Source organism: Rhinichthys klamathensis, unplaced genomic scaffold (assembly GCF_029890125.1).
Source record: "Rhinichthys klamathensis goyatoka isolate OS25496 unplaced genomic scaffold, OSU_Roscu_1.1 h1tg000119l_1, whole genome shotgun sequence".
NCBI classification, from domain to species: domain Eukaryota; kingdom Metazoa; phylum Chordata; class Actinopteri; order Cypriniformes; family Leuciscidae; genus Rhinichthys; species Rhinichthys klamathensis.
Window position 1 is genome coordinate 224,602 of NW_026606656.1, and position 17,354 is coordinate 241,955.

Below are 17,354 nucleotides of genomic sequence, written 5' to 3' on the forward strand. Positions count from 1 at the left end.
TTAGATTTCAATAGTTTATTACAATTCATAGTGGAACAGTACAGATATCATTCACAGGAGTCCTTTTGTTATTGGCCCTACAGAGAGAACACTGTAAATGTAGACAAGCAGACACAGAAAAATAAACTCAACAGTGACAGCTATCTGAAGCCCTCACCAAGCAACGCTGGGGACAGGACGTCCAACAGCACCTTTTGGTGCTGCGAAGGCTTCACACTTTTAGTACAGTAGTATATTTACAGTGACTTGCCTTGATAAAGGTGCTGTACGAAACTCCAGCCGCTTCAAATTATTACGAACCATATTTACTACACTTCACTTCTAAAAACCTAAACAAAACATGAGAAAAAAAGCCAAACTGTATGATCTGCAACAAAGGGAAGGTCCAAATAAAAGACTTGGTAAAATCAAATGTCCCATGCGTTACACAGTTTGATTACTCCATCCCCTCATTGCAAGAAGGGTTACGGTTACTGATCTGGATTGTAAAGAACGCCACTAGATGGTAAAATGGTTGAATCACCAAACCTAATGAAGACCAGTGAAGACGCTTCAATATCGGCCTCCAGGAGACATTACTGGAGGTCTCATGCCAATGGCAGGCCGAGGGGGAGCGGCCTGGTAAGGAGGAACCATGGGTGGGGCTTGCCCATATGGTGGCATCCCACCCGGGACGTACCCAGGCACTGCTTGAGGTGGAGCACCATATGGCCCTACATGAGAAGAAACTGATTAGTTGCATTTATAACACAAATCTGCTTTTATCTTACACTGCGATTCCACACTCATACACAATAATACCGTTCTAAAGTTTGTGGTTGGCAAGACTTTTATTATGTTTTTTCAATGTCAATCTTTTCACTATGTTTATGCCCAAAATGCTATAATATTCGAAGTAGTTGACTGTCATTCTCCTCTATGCTGTGAACATTATTGATTAAATAGCCTAGCCTATTTAACATCGTTACAGGCACCTTGCGAGCATTGATTCATTCAACTATTTTAAAAGATTGGAATAAACACCAGCGCACAAAAGCAATCAATTTCATTTAAAAATGTAAACCCAACAGGTATGAAATGTCAGAAAGAGAAGAAAAAAAAAACTCTTAATGAGAAGATGAGCATATATGCATATATCATTTTCATAGGACTGCTGCAGATTAGTGGATAAATACATTCAGAATGCACAGTTGGAAAGAAAATATATTTATAGGAACATTTCAGCAGGCTCAAGATAATTAATAACAGAGATCATTATTCATTGTTTTAATCAATTGGCAGCCATAAAACAGTGATAATCTGCATTCTCATGTATGTAGGTGCGCTGAACGCTCTAACAGGAAACTCCCGATATGTACTAACTAGAACGCGGAAGTAGTTGTGCAAGTAGTCCATAACTACGTTTATATGGACACTTTTTGTTTCAATAGGAAAGATATCATTCCAATTGATGAATCCGAACGTAGTGTTTACATGAACACTAAAAAAAGTGATTAGGTTGATGTGCTTCAATATGTTGCAAGCTTCAAACCGGAATGGATTTTTATGACATGCGCACAGTCGCACGAATAGTTTCCGGCTGTTTGCGCATTCTACTCTCCTACATTGCTTCTTTTTCATTTTGGGTCCTAATAAGGAGACGACGAGCACATGAACCGTTGTGCCTCCCTGCTTACATTAAATCGAGCAGTAAAAACAGTCCTTTCTGCGCCCAAAACAAGGTGTCTTTGGACGAGAATCCGAAACAAGGATTGGGTGGCACGTTGTCACTTCACAGAAGCGGAGTAAAAGGAGAATTTTAGAATGACTGACGGGACACTCATTTATATGACACGAAGAACAGCTCGTTCCACACGTCATTACACATACCCAGTACTTTCCAGATTCTGTTTTCAATCTGATCAAGTGTTTACATGTCCTCTCGATCGGATTACAAAAGGTTTAAACCACCCCTTGGAATCCAAATGAAATTTTAAAATGATTTGGCCAATTCATACAAATTGACGTGGTTACATGTGACTTATTCCGACTGTGCTAGTAGTCCAATTAATATGCTGATTTGAAGCTCAGGAAACATTTATTATCATTAATGTTTGAAATATTTTAGTGGAAACATTGATGCATTTTTTCAGGATTCTTTAATAAAGAAAGTTCAAAATAACAGCATTTATTTGAAATAGAAATATTTTGTACCATTATAAATGACTTGACTGTCACTTTTGATTACTGCATTCTTCCTGAATAACAACTATTAAAGAATAGTGTAACAAGAGATTTTCACTCTTATTTTGATATTCATTGGGCATCCAAAAGTCTGAGAGCACTTATATGCACCCTACCTTGCATGGGATGCCTAACACCCGGCTGCTGCGCAGGAATGCCCTGCTGAGGGGGCAACACGCCTCCCATTGCTGCGACTGGTGGGGAAGATATGTGGGCCTGTCCCGCACTAGGGATTTTACACTGGTAGCGAGGCAGCTGTGCTCGCAACTCCTCCTGTCAAACACATAAAGCAAAACATGCAGGGCGGTAAGACATAAATATGGACTTTTTTTGTTTCCTTTCTTTCTTCTGTGGAACACAAAAGAAGATATTGTGAAAAATTAAAGTCACTGGGGTCCAGTGTTGTTTTGTAACTTTTTGACTTTCACTGTCTGAACAAAAAACGTTCTTCAAATGTATGTTCCGCAGAGGAAAGAAAGTCACAGGTGTGGAACGAGACCGTCTGGAATAATGAACCAGGTGTTTTATCAAATGCAAGCATGCACTATTGATAGCAGACCAGTTATTTCTGCAAAGCTTAAAAGGCAAAGCACAGAAACAGGTTCACTTACCAGTGATATGTCTTCATCAGGGTGGATCAACTTACTGGTTGCACTGGTAGTGGTGAGGGTGGCGGGCTTACTTGTGACTGGGGTGCCTGGTTTGGCCACAGTGCTGCTCGTGTTGGCAGCAGCAGTGGTGGAGGACTGGGTGTAGGCTGGGAATGTGGGTTTAGGCGCAGCAGAAGGAGGTGCAGAAGCGCTTACTGCAACACCAGAACCAGCCTGCTGGACCTGAAGTGAGACAAAAGTGCAGATTAGATACATTCAGGGATTCAACTCAGTGCTGCACTTAGGTACTACAGTTACAGAAGCAAAACGGATTCTTAAAAGCCTGAATACAGTGGCCCCACAAAGTATTTAAGTCACACTTAATATACAATGCAAGACATAACAGAATACCAAATCAAGTGTTATTTACATTTCAAGCAAAATACCGCCATCTAACGCTCACTTAAAGTCAATATTTAGAAATGCTAATTTAATAACAGGTAAATGTAATGTTTTTTTTTCATACTGTACATTATAATGGTGTTATGTCTAAACTGATTTTAGTTTAAGTGTATTATTTTTTATTTCGACAAAATAGTATAGAGTTAATATCATGCATGACATTATCCACCCATATTTCAGCAACAACCCGGTCGTGCAGGTTTGGGCTTTGAAACATTAAGAAAATCAGACCCTTCCTGTCAAAGTATGTGGTGCAACTTCTTGGCCAAGCTCTTGTCATTTCAAAACTGGACTAATGCAACGCTCTACTGACAGGCCTTCCAGCCAGTGCAACTAACCTCTGTAGATGATCCCGAACACGGTTGCCAAAACCCATGTCATACCCCTCCTGTGATACCCCTCCTGATCTCACTCCACTGGCTCCCAGTTGCAGACAGAATTAAATTTAAAGTTTTGATGCTGGCATTGTGGGCTGACTACCTCAATTGACTACCTGTAAGTGTACTGTCCCTCCTGCCAGCTAAGGTCACTGAATGAGAGACTGGTTTTAAATGATAAAAACACAAAATAAAGTATTTGGACACTTTCTGGTTGTAAAAAGTGGATCATGATCAAGTGCCCCAATGAGTCCAAATACTTTTTGGGGCCACTGAATATATATAGAGTTAAAATGTGACTATGAAGGTGTATTTTAAAGAAAGAGAAACACTGAGTTTAAAAGAGAAAATCAAGCTGTCTATCACTTATCAGCCTCGATTAAAAATCTCTTTTGATTCTTCTGAAGCACTACAGATGTCCTCAAGAGCAAAGGCAATTATTCTAAGAGGCAGTCTGAGGTCTGTCTGCCATCACATGCCATCAATAGTTTTAAGAAGCAGCTCTTTCACCGAGTCAGCAAGCTACTGCATACTTGGGACAGCGGTTTAGAGGATGCTGACAAAGTGTCCAGACTGGAGGAGGCTGAGCTTGTGCTTGGAGCTCGAGTGCCCATCTGCAGCATGGAGAGAGAGCACACAGTAAAGACCCCGTTTAATTCTGGACATGACTGCTGCTCACAAAAACTATCATGAACACACTTAACCTCTGGTCATTTAAAACTGCGCTCTAAAACGACCAGCACTGAGGTTTTTTTTTATTTTTTTTATTAGCACCTCTTAGGTTTATCCATATCACATTTTGGTCTCTTGAGAATTTCCACAACAGCAAAAAAAGGATAAAAAAAAAAAGAAAAGAAAAAGGAATCACTTTTACTTAAAAAAAAAAAAAAAAGCAATATATTTGATATATGCACCAGAATATTTTTATGATTTGTTTTTAATAAAACAACTAATAATTATCATACATTTTTTCATTTAATAACAATTCAACCAAAAATAGCCTAAAAACTTTGCATGTAACTATGAATTCACACTTATTCGAAAACACTTTCAATTTTATTGTCCACTTTCAACCACTTCTGTCCTGATTTCTATGAGGGGAGGGTCAATGGGCGGGTAAATGTATGGACTTTATCAGATCTTTTGTGGCTGTTTGCATGCATTCGACCACATGAGCGTCTACACTACAAAAACAATCCAGTCAAATGAGTTTTCGACTACCTCTGAAGGTGGTCGAAAGTGGACAAGCTCAAAACGTTTTAGACCCCATTTACACCTGTAACTAGCGTCCTACACTCGTGATCCGATCGAACAAAACGCATCTTAATAACAGGTGTAAACTTTGATTACGAGATACTTTGAGTTTGAGACCCCTGGTTCAGAAGCATTGGAAACCTGGAAACATCACTGTCAGTAGCATGAAGTGATGCAAAAGTGTTAATAATCCTGGTCTCTCTTTCTAACCAAAAACTGACCGTACAGTATCTTCCTTGGTATGAGTCTAATCAGTCCCTGAAAGTGACATAAATAAAATAAAGACATTTAATTTTACTTAAGATGCCTTTCGCTTTTGCAACTAGCAACGAAGGGCAACATACCTGTCCTGCACTGGGAAACAGTGGCTTGGATACACTTGGCTGTGGCGTGGACACTGTGGTGGCAGGCATAGCTGGCCGGGTGGTAGTAGGAGGAGCCTGAGCCATGTGGGGTATGCCAGGGTGATGGCCCATTGGAGGAGGAATTCCTGTAATACCACAATAATCAAATCATTTTACCACAATAATAAAATAATTCTGAACAACTGAAAAAAATATTTCTCTTATATACATACTGAGCCTTAAATTTGAAGGTTCCTGTACCTGGTGGCATGCCTGGCATCATTGGGGGCATTCCATGTGTAGGTGGCATCATGCCACTCATTGGCATCATGCTATTGATTACATGTAACAGGAAGGGAATGTTATTGAAAGAAATATGTTTACAACATGGATGAGCAATATTCAGACTATATTAACGCTTACCCTGGAGGCATCCCTGGCATGACAGGGGGCATCCCTGGCATCATTGGGGGAACACCAGGCATCATTGGGGGCATTCCTTTGAGATAAGTAATTTAGGAGACACATAATAAATATACTATGCATAAAAGCTTGAATTGGTTGTTTTGTATCATTACAAAGCACACCCGAGTAGCTTCCGTGTGGCATCCCTGGAGCAGGGACAGGGGCCATTCCTGGCTGAGTCATGGGGGCGTAGGCTGCCTGAGGCTGTACGGTTGATGCTGGCTGTTGGAAGGAGGGTCCAGCCTCTTCGTCCTCATCATCTTCATCAGAGTCATCTTGATTCTGTCTTTTCTTCTGATTTTCTGTTTACACAAAGCAGGGGAATATTGTTGTTATGGGTTTACGTGGGTTACAAAAAGAGCATAAGTAATATGAAGTTAAATATGCTACCCTGTGTTTTTTGTTCAAGTACACGTCGTCTCTCCTCCATGTCTTTCTCTGGAATACCCTCCATTCCATAGATCTCCAGTTCTATGTCAGTCCTTCCAGGTATTGCATTAGGTACACCATCAATAGTTTCTTTGTGAACCTTCAATAAACAAACAAAAAGTTTAAGACATACAGTAAACATATTACATATATACACAAAATCCCAATGACATACATATGTACCTGCATACAGTGGATGGCCAGACCAGGACCTGTGTATAACTTCTTGTGACATATGTGACACTTAAAGTGCTTGGCCTTCTGGTGTTGAATGAGAATCTTTTCATCATCAAAATCCCTGTTACAGTACCTGGGTGTGCAGTTAAAGTCATATAAAGAAGAAAAAAATCATAACAGAAAGCCAGAAAAGTCATTAAGGCAACATTAGCATAAGGATGCTTAAATCTTTTGGCACACTTCTTTCATAAACACCAGTGGTTCTCAACCTTTTCATCTACAAGTTCCCCCCATTTTCCACAATAATAAGCAAAGGCCCTGTGACATTCTCCAGTTCTTTGTGATTTACTGAATACGGATTGAGGATAAGGATTTTTCTACCTGATAAAACATTTTAGAGGAAAATGAATATCATTATAAGAATGCCCATAGAGTTTAATTACACTTCCACTAAATACATATGTTATTCATTCAGAGGACTTTTGAAGTTCTAGAAATCACACTTTTAAAAGTATGCTTCCACATATATTCTACACATGGTTGTTAAAAAAACAGCCAGACAATTAAAAATAAAGGAATTTCTTATTTAACAGCTTGTTTTATCTTATTTTAAATAATCTTGAGCTGGGCCCTGGTCCCTTGGTTGAGAATCACTGCCATAGTATGATGATAGCAAGATGGTGTGAAGTTTAGTCACTAAAATAGCTATGAAAGCAGATACATTTACTATATAACTCTCAACGTAACCTTGTGAATGATCAATTGAGGAATTTAGCAGTCACATATTGTGGTAGAATATAACCGCAAAACGGTTTATTTCCTTGTTGACTGTTATCCACGTTATTAACATAATGGTATTTTTTGTTAGCGGAAACGTTGCACTAATCTACAAGTAACGTTAACAAATAAACAGACATATAAACAAAAAATCATTTCAATCTATATCGTTAGATATGATGTATCAAGTCAGTGTGTTAATTGGTAGGTCTTCGTTTCACACCGAGGTCCTGGTCATCATGACCAGGTTTATTTTGTGATAATGACCGACTGACTGTACATAATAATAACGCGTTTAATCCATCATCCCCAGCTGAAGGATAAGGACAAAGACTGGAGTCTGGACTGTGACTTAGCGATCAGACGTGCGTTCAAATAGAACTCGAAAGCGGCTATGATGTCTTGGTTTTGAGACACAGCCTTGATATCAGAGAAACATGCGAACAATGCATTAGCCATCCGTAAACAGGAAGTGAGCCAATCCCTACTAATAAACCGAGGGAAAATTTTAGAACAACAGTACGCTAGCTTTTAAAAAAGGATACCAACACCAGGGCTTCATCTGCTTCTTCTTTTTTCTCCCCATGATTTATTTAGCAGCCTTTTCCGCAATCAGCACACTGACACCTACCAAATTATTAGCAGAAACAAAATGGAGTAAACAGGACATGACGACGGCATTTTCCATGCACTGACAACTCATCAGAAGTAATGCCGCCACGAACTGGCCAGGAGGTGCACACGGGTGCACAGCTTTGGAAACTGGTTGGTGCTCTTCTTCTTCTTCTCTAGGATTATGGCGGGTCGCAACCAGCTTTGTCCAGGTGCATACCACCACCCACTGTACCGGAGTGTGTAATTTCAAGGTTTTAGTTAGTATTTTTTTTTTTTTTTTTAAACCTATATGATATGATCTAATCGTGTATATTTAAGAAATTTAAATACAGCTCTGCAGCACTCCCTTGTTTCTTCACTCATCCCTAAAATCCCTTCTAAATTCCATCCCCGTCCTAATTCATATATCTTGTCACGTAACATGTTACATGGAAGAGCTCTCAGCATCATATTTGCTACACTTCTTGATGACATGCTCGACATTTTCCGGCACATTACAAACCTCACATTTATCATCAGACATACATTTTGCCATTAAAAACAGCGTTGATTTTAACCCAGGATGCCCAAACCTTAATCTTGAAAATATCACTTCATCTCTTCTACATTTACCTTTGAAACCCTTCACCTTCTGGTTGGTGCTTAAATGACAGCAAAAGTAAAATAGTTTTTAAAAATAATTAACTGAATTCAGTTATCATTTATGTATTTATGGCTGAACATTAAGTTTTTTTCATTTTCCATACAATACATACAAGTTTTTTTCAATTTCCTTCACAATCTATTGCTTAGTATAATTTTACAGGAATAGCAGGGGGAAACAATGTAATAAATAGTTCGCCCAATTAATTATTTACTGACCTGTCAGTAAGTGTTAAAAAGTTGACCTCACCGGTGTTTAATGGTAGGGAGACCACCAGGGACGGTAATAACACTTTTAGTTTGAGCATCAGTAACTCAGTGGTTGTTTGTATAGATCTCTCAAACAAAAATGGTAGCCACATTTGTCTACTACAAACACAGCTCAATTGGACATGCACAATCACAGATTATGTGAGTTAGTGTCAAATACAAAGAGTTTTGTTGTTACAACCTACCCCATGAGTTGTAACAGATGGGGATAGATGTAGGCTAACAATGAGAGGTAGTTTGCTGAAATAAGATCTACACTATCTAATTTATGCAAGAACTTTATTGAAGAACAAAGACTAATCACTTTTGAATAGTCAACCATTAAAATGAAAAAAAAAAAAAAAAATATATGCCTATTTATTTTTAGACTTTGTGTTAGACTGTGTATGTATTCCTGTCACATTCAGTCACTGGCTATGTTGCCATGCGCCTATTTGTATGTGAATTTTGCGATATCACATAAAAACTATATGGAAACGCCAAGATGCGCATACAAGGCCGGACTTACCATTGGGCTTGACTGGGCTGCAGCCCATGGGCCCCGCCCAGTAGGGGGCCCCCTCCCTTCCCCGTTTTCGTTCGTTTGTTTTATTCAGTTAAACTTGTATATGCCAGATATCCCGAAATTATTAGCCGTATTATTAGCCGTATTTCCACTGTCTGGCCATGTGCAAGCGAGGGCTATAATCAGCCCAAAGTAGTGACTTGAGCGCTTGAAAACAAAATCCAATACACTATAGTGCGCGCACACCCGCCGAACGCGTCTTTCCGCACTCACGGAGTAGAAAGGCTATAGTTTGAAAGACGGAGGGGAGCACGGAATAAAATACCCGGGGCCTTAATATCCCCCGACTGAGAGCTTCGAGGCTGTCACATATACGCTCACAACAGGTATATGTTCTATTATGATTTATTGAGAGCAACAGCTCACTCAACAACACCATGTGCAATTCTTCCAGTATTCATCTGACAACTCCCCCACCACTGCGTCGCACACATTACGTCATACACTCCCCAAAGCCTTATGGGTAATGTAGTATTAACATCCCGACACATCTCCCCTTTTAAACAACATAACACCCATTACAACAGAGAAGTAACACTTATTAAGACAATCAAATTAGAATAACATTCCAGTCAGTTTACCTTCAAAATATTTGAGACACATTAACGAGAACTACTGTCTGTTACTAATTACAAATGAGAAATACTGTTTCCTGAACAATAATATACTCCGTATTATACCATAAACAACTCTTTAAACAAATAGGGGATATGATCCACTACTAGTCTCTGTACCGAACTGGCAGTTTAATTACCCTGCCACTAGAGGTTTTTTTCGGACCAGGAATAGAGTCCGGTGGAGCTTGCTCCGCATTCATGACAGGTGTGGAATGCTCATGCGGTTTCTGCATTAGTGGGGATTGTGAAAAACTGTCCATGTCAGTCTTTGCAGAATCAGTTCTTGTGGGCCCCACTCTCTGTAAGTGACGCCTGTTCCGTCTGAGAACAGTTCCACTTTGTGTCTGCACCAAATAGGAACGTGGCTCCTTTGTGTGCTTCACCACCACACCTGATGTGGACCATGCTTTCTCCCCGTCCAACTTCAAGAGAACTTGATCTCCGGGGTTTAGGTGGGAAAGCATCCGGACTGAATGTCTTTTGTCAAAGAAGCGTTTGTACGCTGCTTTAGCTTGTTTGTCCTTCTCAGCCACTGTTTCAAGACTGATAAGACATGGTCGCAAATTTTTCTCAAGGACAGGCAATGTAGTGCGAATTTGACGTCCCAACATTAGCTGAGCAGGGCTTGCACCGGTAGCTGCAATTGGAGTAGCCCTGTAGCTCAAGAGGGCCAAGTGAGGGTCGGGTTGGCGCAGGATATGCTTTGCTGTTTTAACAGCCCGCTCAACAGCCCCATTGGACTGTGGGTAATGGGGACTGCTAGTAGTGTGCAGGATGCCCCAGCCCTTACAAAAGTCCGCAAAGTCTATGCTGCTGAACTGAGTACCGTTATCAGAGCGTAGTTCGTTTGGAATTCCCCATCTTGCGAACATCCCCTTTAGGGAGGTGATCACACTGCGGCTGCTAGTGGAATGTAAATGGGCAATTTCAATGTCTCTAGAATACAAATCCACCACCACCAAATAATTTTTACCTCCACTTTCACACAGATCTGCTCCAATCGTGTGCCAGGCGCTGGGAGGAAGTGGAGTGGTGACCAAGGGCTCCTTTCTCTGGGTAGGTCTGTGCTCGTGACAGAAGACACATTGAGATATCTTTGCATAAAGATCCGCCCCGATGCCAGGCCACCAAACTGACATTTTTGCTCGTTCTCTACATTTGTTTAGCCCTTGGTGACCTTCATGCAATCGGTCAAGGATATCTCGTCGTTGTGCGGTGGGAACTACGATCCTGTCGCCATGTAAGAGTAGTCCCTCAGCCCTGGACAATGATGCTCGTTCCGCATGGTAAGCTATGAGCTCCGACGGCACGTGGTGTGGCCAACCTTCTTTGATAAAGCGCATTACCTTCCTCATAATCGGGTCGTTGGAAGTGGACTCACGAATTGCATTCAACTTGGGCTCTGACACTGGCCGGGTCTGTATCACGGCCTCCACATAAGCTCGCACATCCTCTTCGGTGTCTGAAACCTCTGACTCTGTTATGGGGTTGCGTGACAGGGTATCCGCCACAACTAATGACTTGCCTGGGACATGGATGGCTTTCACGTTGAAACGCATCAGGCGCATTAGCAGACGTTGACAGCGCAAGGGTGTTTTGTCCAGATCATAAGTGTTAATCAGGGGAACCAGGGGCTTATGGTCCGTTTGCAGTGTAAACTCACCCAGGCCCAGTAGATAACAGGAAAGCCGCTCACATGCCCAAACCGCAGCCAGACATTCTTTCTCTATTTGAGAGTATTTCAATTCAGCACAGGATAAGGTTCTGGAGCAGAAAGCTATAGGAAGTGTCTTGTCGCCATGGATTTGCAACAGAGTGGCACCCAGTCCGAAACTGCTGGCATCCGCGGACACAATGGTAGGTTTTGTGACGTCATAGAAAGCTAATACTGGAGCAGAGGAAAGCATTGCCTTTATTTTGCTAAAGGCCTGCTGCTGTTGCGTGTCCCACAGCCATGCAGAATCTTTCTTGAGCAGTTCGTTGAGTGGGTGCAATACCGTGGACAAATCAGGTAGAAACTTTCCGAGGTAATTTACCATACCTAGCACTTGTCGGAGTTGGGTGATGTCTTTGGGGCATGGCAGGTCTGTAATCGCTTTGACTTTATCTGGATCGGGTTTTACGCCATCACTGCTAATGATGTGCCCAAAGAAACGGAGCTCTGTCTTACTGAAATGGCATTTGTCTTTATTGAGCTTCAGTCCTGACTCCAGGATTGTCTGCAAAACCGCCTCCAGATTCTTATCATGTGTCTCTTGGTCTCCGCCATACACCAGCACATCGTCCATAACCACTACACAGCCCTCATGTCCCTCCAGCAGCTTGGTCATCTCCCTCTGAAAGATCTCAGGAGCTGATGTGATCCCAAAGGGAAGTCTCTGAAAGCAAAATCTGCCTCTTGGAGTGATAAACGTCGTAAGCATTGAACTATTGCAGTCCAATGGGATCTGCCAAAATCCAGATGATGCGTCAAGCGTTGAGAACAATTTAGCCCCTGACAGCTTAACAGCAACATCCTCCAGGGTGGGTAGCATGAATTTTTCTCTTTTCACTGCTTTGTTGAGGCGCTTTAAGTCTACACATATCCTGACTTTGCCATTTTTCTTGGCTACTGGGACCATTGGAGCGCACCAGTCAGTGGGCTGTGTAACTTCGCGTATTATCTGCATGGACTGCATTCGCTGTAGCTCTTCATCAACCTTCTGGATCAATGGAAAAGGCACCCTGCGTGGTGTTGCTAAACTGTAGGGTTGTACATCTGACTTCAATTCAATTTTTATCGGCTTGCAGTTCAGACAGCCAATTTCCCCGAATACTTCTGCCCGAATGTGGTCTGCTCTGGCTACCAGTCTCATAGCACAGGCCGCACTTCTGCTGAGAAGGTTATTTGAATAACGTCCATCGACTACATAAATCCAAAATTGGTGACGAGCTGCATTTCTTTCAGTCTCAGCAAAAAATTTCCCTATTGCTTTCACATCGCCACCGGGACTGTTAAGCTGTATTGCAGTTTTGTTCAACGGAGGGCGCTGTGGTAGACTTTGGTAAGTGTCATTGGACATAATCGTGATGTCAGCCCCCGTGTCAATTTTAAAGGTTACTGGTTTACCACACACAGGAAGACTCACCAGCCAGTCAGACTCTGAATCACTTTTCTCAATACTGCCCAGAAAGTATGCTTCACAGTCATCATTATCGCTGTATCGCACTTGTACAGCTCTCACAGCCTTGCTTTGGCAGACAGCAGCAAAGTGCCCGAGTTTACTGCATTTACGGCATTGCTTATTATATGCGGGGCAGTCACGTGGCCCATGACATCTATTGCAACGTGAACACAGTTTATCTTCTGTTTGTTTATCCCCGTGCTGTCCCTTCTTGTTTATTCTCTTACCAGTATCGCGGTGTTTACCTCTATGCCGCTGCTGCAACTCCGCCACTTCAACAGACATCACCACTGCCGAATTTTGTGTTTTTACGAGCTCTGCCTGTCGTGCCATCTGCACTGCTCTCTCAAGTGTCAAATCGCTTTCCATCTGAAGTCTTTGTGACACACCACGGTCGGCTATTCCAATAACCAGTCTGTCGCGAATGTGTTCGTCTCTCTGTGTTCCAAATTCACAACGCTCCGCCAGCTCATACAGTCCTCTAACAAAAGCTTCGACTGATTCACCGGTCTTTTGCGACCGTTGGTGAAAGACTGCACGTTCATGTATTATATTTCTGCGCGGTATGAAGTGTTCATTAAACTTGTCCACTACCTGCTGATAATCGCTGGAATGGGCGGCCTCCGCGAACCGAAACGAGGCGAATATTGTCTCTGCCTCCATCCCCATAGCGTATAGCAGTGAGTTTACTTGAACCCCACCGTCCTCTTTATCCAACTTTGTAGCAATCCGAAATCGCGCGAAGCGTTGGATCCACAGAGGCCATGTGGAGGGCTGGCTAAAATCGAACGGTTCTGGAGCTTGAAACAACGACATCCCTTTCAGTTTGGTTAGCGGGTACGACGAACTTCTGACACCATGTCACATATACGCTCACAACAGGTATATGTTCTATTATGATTTATTGAGAGCAACAGCTCACTCAACAACACCATGTGCAATTCTTCCAGTATTCATCTGACAACTCCCCCACCACTGCGTCGCACACATTACGTCATACACTCCCCAAAGCCTTATGGGTAATGTAGTATTAACATCCCGACACAGAGGCTATAATCAAACGGCGCAACCTGATATTTATCACAAAGAATAACACGCGTGTTGATCTGCATCTGCTCCATTGCGATCGGCTACTTTAAACAGCATCAATTGGGCTTTTAGTCCAAAAGAGCGCACATTTAGAAAAATCTTGATAAATTATCATATGTTCACGTCTCGTTGCTTTAAAGAGAATGATAATTTCTATTTTTTTTTTTTTCACAAAATTATGTGCTCTGGAGAATTTTGAGCGCTCTCTCCACTGCCATCACAATAGGAATATCAGGTTATATAGGTTATCATCAATAAAAAAAAAAAAAAAATTAGGCCTAACGAGTTCCCGTTTAATATTTTTTAAAACACGAGCCTATGATATGTGAGTTATCACACCAGCAAGAGCGCTGATTTTCCGAACATCTGCACAATCGCAAATGTGACATCAGTTCAATCAAAGAAAACAGAACAAACAGCTGAACCGCTGCGCCTCCGAGTAACACGTGTTTTGTTCCTCAAAAAATCTTAATTTTTGATAGAATCAGACAAGTAAATGGTTCAATTAGGCTACCCATTCATACATACAGTCGTTTGCTAGATTAAACGAATTAGGATTTTTGAACGAATCGGTTGAATAAAGGATCCAACTCCCTCATTAAGATGGAGATTTGCCGCCACCTACTGGCGGTGTTTGTTTGATAGTTAAAATGGTTTCATAGTTAATTTTTCTCAATCATTTCATATTTTTACATTAAAATTTTCACATTTAAAACATTAATCTCTTAACATAATTTATGCAATTATAAATCCATACATGCCATGTCTAAACAGCCTGTGTCAATCCAAAAATGGATTTTATTGATACTTCCGACTTCCTTTTATTTGGTCATAATAAGCCATTCAGCGTGTCTTTGTATTCTGATTGAATTTGTTGACTAAATTTAAGAATCTGACAGATAGCTATGACAATGAATAAAAAAAAATACTGTTTTCTCTTGGCTTTATTATTAGAGTTTTGATCTTATCTCAACCTAGAGAGCACATCCTGCATTATATTGTATTATAATGACTATTTAAAATTAGCCTACCACTACACTTTGACTATATGTTGCATATTAATTGTTGTAGGAACCTCAAAGCATATTTAAATTTTTGTGTAATTTGTGCTTCTCCATAATGATGTTTGTATACCGTATAGGGCCCAAACATAAACTCAAGCCCAGGGGCCCCCAGCCCCCTAAGTCCTGCCCTGTGCGCATACATTCTAAAGATGTGCACAAAAAAACTATGTGCTCTAATGAGGCGGTTAATGTTTTTTTACCTGATAAGAAGACATGCATAAACCATAATCCATTGATGTGCAACAAAAAACTCAAGTGACTTCGCCTTAGGAAAGGATGCAATTGGTAACTGGACTCATTGGAATCAGTATAAGGGGTCGGTTAAATTTTTAATGAACTATTACAACTTTCCCCACCCCAAGCATAAATACTGTTTTAGCATGTGGGTTTGAAGTTAGAATGCAAAGCATCAAATTAAACTAGAGAAACAGCTATTTTAGGTAGCCTAATGCAAGTCAAATAATTGTAGGCTATCTTATAATACAATTTCTAGGCAAAAAATAATTTTGATTTTCCTTCCTGAAAATCAGTTGTTGTTTTTTATCATAAAATCTACAATGTTGCTCAGTCACATGCCACTTCTCCTGTGAGCTTAAAATTGGTGATTGTGTCTGATATTGATGACATCTCTATAGCTCTTTTCCGACAGTGTTACAATTGACCCTGCGTTACAACACTCCCTTGTCTCCACCCATAATTCAGTCAGTATTATCTGTTTTTAATGGCCTTTTGATTTGAATGACAACATTTGAAAGGAAATTTTGTTTCTGAGACAGGTATTTGCGTAAAACGTTTTATTTTGTACTGTATATATTTAATAACCTCTCAAATGTATTTATTCTCACTTATACATGGAAAAGCAGGGAATCGTTGCCAGACTGGCTACACAGCATGCACATATTTTAAAGTGAACACAGCATATCAAGGCACACTACTCTCAATGCAATGCATAAAAGCAAAAAAAAAGTTTCCAGAGGTAATTATTTTCTAAAATAAGTTATAAATGTATTTCTCAAAATACTACTTTCAAACAGTATTTATCCCTAAACCCTTATGTCATATTAAAAAAGTAAAAAGCCAGGCATGCATTGGAATATTGTGATTCAGCTTAGATGCAGCTAAACCAGTTAAAACAGTGTCTTAAGATCTAGTATGAACCACTTGCAGTTAATCAAGGGACAGTCAGTTGTACTCTTGAGTATCAAATGTACATTTTCATGTGACTGACTTAAAAAAGTTATAAACGGTCTTTAAGAAAAAAAAATTGATGACTAACTTGTAAGACTAGTCTTAGCAGTTTATGCAACTGGCCCAAGGACCTTCAGGAGTAGGATTGAATACCCACTATAGTCTATAAAATGACATGTGATACAAAAATTGTAATTAGTTCATTCTTTACAGAACCAAACAAATGACTTTGTTTTTTGTTGTTTAGTCCTGTATAATCTAGTAGCATCGAGTAGTTAATGTGTTTCTGATTTAGAGTCTGGTAACAGCAGTCATGTTTTATGTTAAATAAACATGCACTTCTTGTCAGTTTTAAATATAGGCCTAACAGTGCTTTGCATGTTTTGATATGGACAATCAGAGCTCTTAAAACACGTAAAACATGCAACTTGTGACACTGACATCATGCACTACCAAAAGCCCTTTGTGAACAGATTAATACTACTTTGAGCCACATTTTTTATCATTCACCATAGCACATTCCTTAATAAACACAAAGCATCCCAATCTAATGCACAACTTTACTGGTAAACTCCCCATCCAGGGCCGCAGCTTGGATCTTCGGGGCCCCAGTGCAGGTTGTTGTAGTCACCACCTTTCTCCCCTCTAGAAACAGCCCTGTCCCCATCTTATCTAATGCCCTTGTTGTTGCGCCATTTGCAAGTTGTTCAAGGCAACACTAAATTTTACTGTATTTTACTCTATACAACGAGGTCTGAAATATCAGAAAATTTTGTACAAAAAAAAGTTGTAAAAAGCAAAGCAGCAGAATGTCATAAAATACCATCATGGTCCAGTTTAAGATATAAATAATTCCACAATCATTTGAAGAGTGCAAATTCTTGATCATTCAATTGTAGCATATGACATGCTTAACTCTCGCTGACCTTTACAAAAATACAAAAAGTCATACAATAAAGTAAATCCCTGCAGAAACATCATGCTTTACAATTTATCACTCATTCGTAAATGTTATGAAAGATCAGTCAGGAAAGTGATCAAT

At 40.5% G+C, this 17,354-nt stretch overlaps 1 protein-coding gene across 2 annotated transcripts; it reads right to left on the reverse strand.

The window, feature by feature from the left end:
• Window positions 1-7,778, reverse strand: znf207a (zinc finger protein 207, a). Of its 2 annotated transcripts, XM_056255127.1 has the most exons (11): window positions 7,644-7,778; window positions 6,328-6,454; window positions 6,106-6,244; window positions 5,838-6,017; window positions 5,674-5,749; window positions 5,512-5,582; window positions 5,251-5,396; window positions 4,186-4,266; window positions 2,835-3,056; window positions 2,340-2,496; window positions 1-713 (listed from the first exon to the last, which is right to left on the reverse strand). In XM_056255127.1, the coding sequence occupies exons 1-11, from the start codon at window positions 7,682-7,684 to the stop codon at window positions 553-555; spliced, it is 1,401 nt and encodes a 466-aa protein (XP_056111102.1). In that variant the 5' UTR covers window positions 7,685-7,778; the 3' UTR covers window positions 1-552. The 2 variants fall into 2 exon arrangements, with proteins under 2 accessions (XP_056111102.1, XP_056111103.1); XM_056255128.1 differs by lacking the exon at window positions 4,186-4,266 and having other exon boundaries at window positions 7,644-7,758.
• Between the last annotated feature and the right edge of the window lie 9,576 nt (window positions 7,779-17,354).

Bases quoted from the DNA above. Each gene is read 5' to 3' on its own strand.
- znf207a (XM_056255127.1), bottom strand. From the start codon at position 7,684: ATGGGGAGAAAAAAGAAGAAGCAGATGAAGCCCTGGTGTTG. The intron at 6,245-6,327 runs GTACATATGTAT...TGTTTATTGAAG, and splicing joins TGGCCATCCACTGTATGCAG to GTTCACAAAGAAACTATTGA. The intron at 4,267-5,250 runs GTATGTTGCCCT...TCCATGCTGCAG, and splicing joins TGTTTCCCAGTGCAGGACAG to ATGGGCACTCGAGCTCCAAG.